Genomic DNA, 5,602 nt, shown 5'->3' with positions numbered 1-5,602 from the left:
TTTCCCTAGGCGGTTTCTGCTCTTAAAGGAGCAGGCACCTTAGTGCCCTGCGACAGTGAGTTTGACACCCTGGTTTAGTGTTTTGTAAACAGAAGGCTCTTCAATAACCTCATGTATTGTTAATAGAATTTTCATCCCAAATTTTACCAAAGTGACCCTTTGATATTGTCATTACATCCAATTGCCTTTCAGCAAAATATGTTAGTAAGTGAAATAAAATGGTTATATTTTGGTTTTTGATTTGAAGTGCATAATTCAAGAATTATACACCAGTTCCTTTCCTTTTGAATAGGAACTCATAACCACCCTATACATTGGATTCCTGGGGTTGATCTTTTCATCTTATTTTGTCTACCTCGCTGAGAAGGATGCAGTGGATGAAGAGGGAAAGACTGGATTTTCTAGCTATGCTGATGCACTGTGGTGGGGTGTGGTAAGTCATCCACAGTCCAATTTGTGCCCAATCTCTGAGTCTATGCTCCTCCTGTAGGATGTTCTACTGAACTTAATGGATATTTTTTTTTTGCCTGAATAAGGATTATTTATTTGAAGAATCAGACTTTTTCATTGTTAGTAGTAATCTGAAAGGCAAATTTCAGTAAGCAAAACTAAAGAAAACTGATAGAATAAGTGTAACTGAAACATTTCTCACCATCTGGGGGAAAAAATCCCCTAACTCTCAGGCTGTAGAGTGTAGCGTATTCTGGGTGGGAGTATTATTTCACTACTGGAGAAAGAATTGCAAGAGTCAAAGCAAGAGGGTATGTGATTCTATAGCTCAGTGCTGATGACACTTTCCTGAAAGAGCAGGAAATGCTTGAGGATGCTGAATTACCCTTTTGCTTGGGAATGTTGTCTTCTCTCTCATTAGCTGTTTCCATCTGAAGCTACTGTCTTTTTTGAGGCATCTCTGGCTACTAGTGAATCTCAGGTAGTTTATTAGCTGCAAATCTCTGTGTGTGACAAAGCTGAGAGGGATAATCACACTAATACTACTGACAGGCTGACAGCAGTGGGAATGAAGCTCATGACACCAAGGGTATTTGTGATTACAGGTCACACTGAAACAGAAATTGACTTCCCTAGATCACCAGACCCTGCCCACTTACCTGCTCAGCCCCTATGCATCTGCTAACTGTCCATTTTCCTTTTTCCTTCCTGTCCTTGCTATAGACCACAATCTTAATTCTTGCATTATACTTTCAAATTTATAGGTAATATATTGTGCCCTTGTCTAATCTAGATTCATATACCAAATATATATTTTTGAGGCAATAAGGTTAAAAAATTGGGTGCATGCCATTTTTATATGTGCAGTGATATTTCTTGACCAGGTGCATATTGAGGCTAGGAACAGATGTTGTATTTGTTCTGGGATAAGCTATGCCAGCACTTGTCCCAGAACACAAAAGTCCCAAGATTGGCATGTACACACCTTGCCCTTCCAATAGGGTGTTTAGTGAGCTGCTGAATGTACTGATGCTTTTCTGCCATTGCTTCAAAGATGCAATCCTAAAACAGCTGTTCAAATGCATTTTGTCATGCCCCCAGGACAAACTGTTAGCACTTCTTTTCCTGTGAACCTTTTTAGGGTTTGTTCTGGGACAACTGATAGGGACATCTGAACAATTGCAGTTTGTCCTAGGGTTAAATGCCTCCTCCTGGGACAAATGTGGTGTTTGTAGCCTGAGACTAAGTCTTAATACCCTTTATTATTATATATTATACCCTTTATTTATTATATTAATTCCTTTCAATTTATTCCTCTCCCTAAATCTTCTTTTTGATTTTGTTAGTCTATTTTGATTCTTTTCTCCAGAAAAGAAATCTGTGCTTTCTCTCACAGTGTGCATTCCATTCACGGTGAAGGGAAGCACACCATATATTGCATAATATAGAATTTATATGGGAACACATACATACATTTAAATATTTTATTTACTACATAAATACATGCATACAATGATCTACATAGATTACATAAATACATATTACATTACAGAAGAACACACAGATTTTCTAGCTTACCAAACACTATAAAACACACTATGAAGTGTGCTGGAAAGGCAGCTGGCAAGCCTTCAGGGAGGGGCAGAAGACAGGGCAGAAGGAATGCTGTATCCCCTCCCCCTCAAACTGAGACTCAGCTTCTTTCCTACAACTAGCAGTCATGAGGCTTCTGGCTCTAGCGGTAGCAAGGAGAGGGGAGGAGTGCCACTGCCTGAGTTTGCATCCCTTCCAGTAACACCAGCCATACCCCCCCCCCCCACTACCGTGGTGACAACAAGCAGCACCAGCATGACAGTCTCCTCCACCCCCATTTCACTTCCTATGCTGAGCCTTCCAGTGTCAGAGGAAGAGCTGGAGCTGAGTGCAATAGCAAGGGAAATCTGGGGAAGGAGGGGGAATCAGCTGAGTTTGTGCTTCACAACGCTCAAGTTTCCCCTAGAGCCAGGTCTCCTTCCCGAGAAGGCACTTCAGAGGAGGTTGAGGTAGAGGTTATGGAGGCAAGTGGAGGCAAGGAGCTGAGTCTGCTCCTCCTGTTGCTGTGCCTCTGCCTGCTGAGAAGGGGGAAAAGGCAGCATCTGCACATGCACCCACACCCCAGAAGTGAGGGGCAGTGTGGTCTGGGATCATTCTGAGCTGGCAGATGATCCCACATATGCTATCTGCCTGCACTGCTGAGACAAAACCAGCCAGGACAAGGGAACAAACCAGATGAGCACCATGGGGATGCTGATGCATCTCTGCAGGCACCACACCCTTGCCCTTGCTCCTCCTCAGCCCGGCACCAGTGGGAACATGTCCAAAAAGAAATCCCCCTCTTATTCCAAAGCCCCTGTCCCCTTGAAGCAGAGGCAAACCACCCTGGACCAGTGGGGGAAAGGTGGGCACATGGGGGCATATTCCCAAGTGCAAGATCCCCCAGAGCATGGGGGAGATGCTTGCTCTGGATAGCCAGCCCTTCTCCCTAGTTGAGTGGCCAGGGTTCAAGTGGTTCATAGCAGTTCTGGTCCCATTTTACTAAGTGCCCACACACACCACCTTTAGCAGGGTGGTGGTGCCCTCCCTGTATGAGACATGCAGGGAGTACTTGAGGGAGGAGCTGCACCAGGGAGGCCCACAGGTGGTCTTACACTTCACCTTGGACATCTGGAGCAACTGGGGTGGAGATCACGGTGACCTCTCCCTCACAGGGCACTGGTGCAACCAGTCAAGCCATTGGTGGGCTCTCCTTCAAGCTGAGGTGATGGATGAGTCCCACACTGCAGCCGAGATCATGGGGGCCATGAATTGCTTGGTACAGGGGTGGTTTGTTGGGCAGGGCAAGCTTACCCACAGGTTCATGGTCACTGACAATGGGACCAATTTGGTCAAGGCGGTGTGTGATGCCAACTTTGTCATCTGCTTTGTGGCATACAAGTTCCACTTCATTATCAGGGATGCCTTGGAGGGGGCAGGGCTGCTGGTGACAGCGCCAGCACCACCAGCAAGCTCATTTCCAAATGCAGGAAGTTTTCATAGTTTCATAGTGCTTGGGGTCACAAGGGACCTAAACAGATCATCAGGTCTGACCCCCTGCCCTGGACAGGAATGAGTGCTGGGGTCATAACACCCCAGCCAAGTATCTATCCAGCCTCCTCTTGAAGACCCCCAAGGTAGGAGAGAGCACCACCTCCCTTGGGAGTCCATTCCAGAGCCTGGCAGCCCTAACTGTAAAGTAATGTCTTCTGATGTCCAGCTTGAACCTTCTCTCTAACAATTTGTGGCCATTATTCATCGTAACCTCCGGTGGTGCCTGAGGGAACAGAGCCTCACCCAATTTCCACTGGTCCCCCCCAGCGAGTTTGTAAATGGCCACCAGATCCCCTCTCAGCCTTCTCTTGTGGAGGCTGAATAGATTCAGGCCGTTTAGCCTCTCCTCATATGGCCTGCCCCACTGCCCCTTGACCATGCGAGTGGCCCTCCTCTGGACCCTCTCAATGCTAGCCACATCCCTTTTGAAGTGCGGCACCCAGAACTGGACGCAGTACTCCAACTGCGGCCTGACTGATGCCACATAGAGGGGAAGGATCACCTCCCTGGACCTGTTTGTGATGCATCTGTAGATGCACGACAAAGTGCGGTTAGCCTTACTGACTGCTTCCTCGCATTGATGGCTTATGTTCATCTTGGAGTCAACAATGACTCTAAGATCTCTTTCTGCCACCGTGTTGACAGGAAGGGTGTTCCCCAGCCCATAGGTGTGTTGCTGGTTCCTTCTCCCTAGATGCAGTACCCTGCATTTGTCTGCGTTGAATTCCATCCTATTCTCATCTGCCCACCTCTGTAACCTGTCTAGATCTAGCTTGATTCTGTCCTCCCCTCCAGCGTGCCCACCTTGCCCCACATCTTGGTGTCATCAGCGAATTTGGACAGCGTGCTTTCCACACACACATCCAGATCACTGATAAAGATGTTGAACAGTATAGGCCCCAGAACCAGGCCCAGGGGGACTCCACTGTCCACATCCCTCCAGGTCAAAAATGACCCATCCACCACCACTCTCTGGGTGTGACCATCTAGCCAATTTGCCACCCACCTGACTGTGTAGGCATCAATGTTGCAGTCACCTAGTTTTTTTTTTATGAGAATGGGGTGAGAAACGGTGTCAAAAACCTTCTTGAAGTCCAGGTAGACAACATCCACCTCAACGCCCACATCCAAGGACTTTGTGACCTGATCATAAAAGGAAACCAGGTTAGTCAGGCAGGATCTGTCCTCAATGAACCCATGGTGGTTGCCCCTGAGCATTACCTCCCATGCTGGGCCCCTGCAGATGTGTTCCTTGATAATTTTCTCAAAGGTCTTCCCAAGGACTGAGGTAAGACTGATTGGCCTATAATTTCTGAGGTCTTCCTTTCTTCCCTTCTTGTAAATGGGGACCACATTGGCCCTTTTCCAATCACTTTGTACCTGGCCAGAGCCCCACGAGTGCTCATAAATCCATGCCAGGGGCCCCGCTATGACCCCCACCACTTCCCTCAGCACCCTCAGGTGAAGAGCATCTGTACCTGCTCATTTAAACATGTCCAGCCCCTCCAGAAGTTCCCTAACTTGGTCGTCCCTGACCCTAGGCATGGCAGTGCCTCCCCTGGGTCTGTCTGTAATCTTAGAGGGGGAAATGTCCCGGTCCCTGCTCAGGAATATGGAGGCAAATAATTATAGATTTCATAGACTTTCATAGACATTAGGGCTGGAAGGGACCTCGGAAGATCATCGAGTCCAGCCCCCTGCCCAAAGGGCAGGAAGTCAGCTGGGGTCAGAGGATCCCAGCAAGATAAGCATCCAGTTTCGTCTTGAAGGTGTTCAATGAAGGCGCTTGAACCACCTCTGGTGGCAGGCTGTTCCAGACCTTGGGGGCTCGGACAGTAAAGAACTTCTTCCTTATGTCCAGCCTGAAGCAGTCTTGTAGTAGTTTATGACCATTCAACCTCGTCATACCTTGGGGCGCTCTGGTGAACAAACGTTCCCCCAGATACTGGTGGTCACCCCTGATAAACTTGTAGGTGGCCATCAGATTACCCCTGAGCCTGCACTTTTTCAGGCTAAAGAGCCCCAG

At 47.7% G+C, this 5,602-nt stretch overlaps 1 protein-coding gene across 7 annotated transcripts in view; it reads left to right on the top strand.

Annotated features, from left to right (window-relative positions):
• Positions 1-5,602, top strand: part of LOC102384210 (potassium voltage-gated channel subfamily KQT member 1-like) — an 856,087-nt gene that overhangs the window by 137,098 nt on the left and 713,387 nt on the right. For 6 of the 7 annotated variants that reach the window (XR_003095170.1, XM_025209778.1, XM_025209777.1 and 3 more), the window contains exon 7: positions 293-433. The exons of the other annotated variant lie outside the window; for it this stretch is intronic. Coding sequence is in view for 5 of the 6 variants with exons in the window: in XM_025209778.1 (XP_025065563.1) it covers positions 293-433 (141 nt within the window). In the remaining variant the exon portion in view is untranslated. The remainder of the gene's footprint in view (positions 1-292; positions 434-5,602) is intronic. 7 annotated transcript variants of the gene reach the window in all.

Source organism: Alligator sinensis, unplaced genomic scaffold, assembly GCF_000455745.1.
Source record: "Alligator sinensis unplaced genomic scaffold, ASM45574v1 scaffold15_1, whole genome shotgun sequence".
Lineage (NCBI taxonomy): Eukaryota > Metazoa > Chordata > Crocodylia > Alligatoridae > Alligator > Alligator sinensis.
This window is presented reverse-complemented; position numbering and strand designations above follow the sequence as displayed.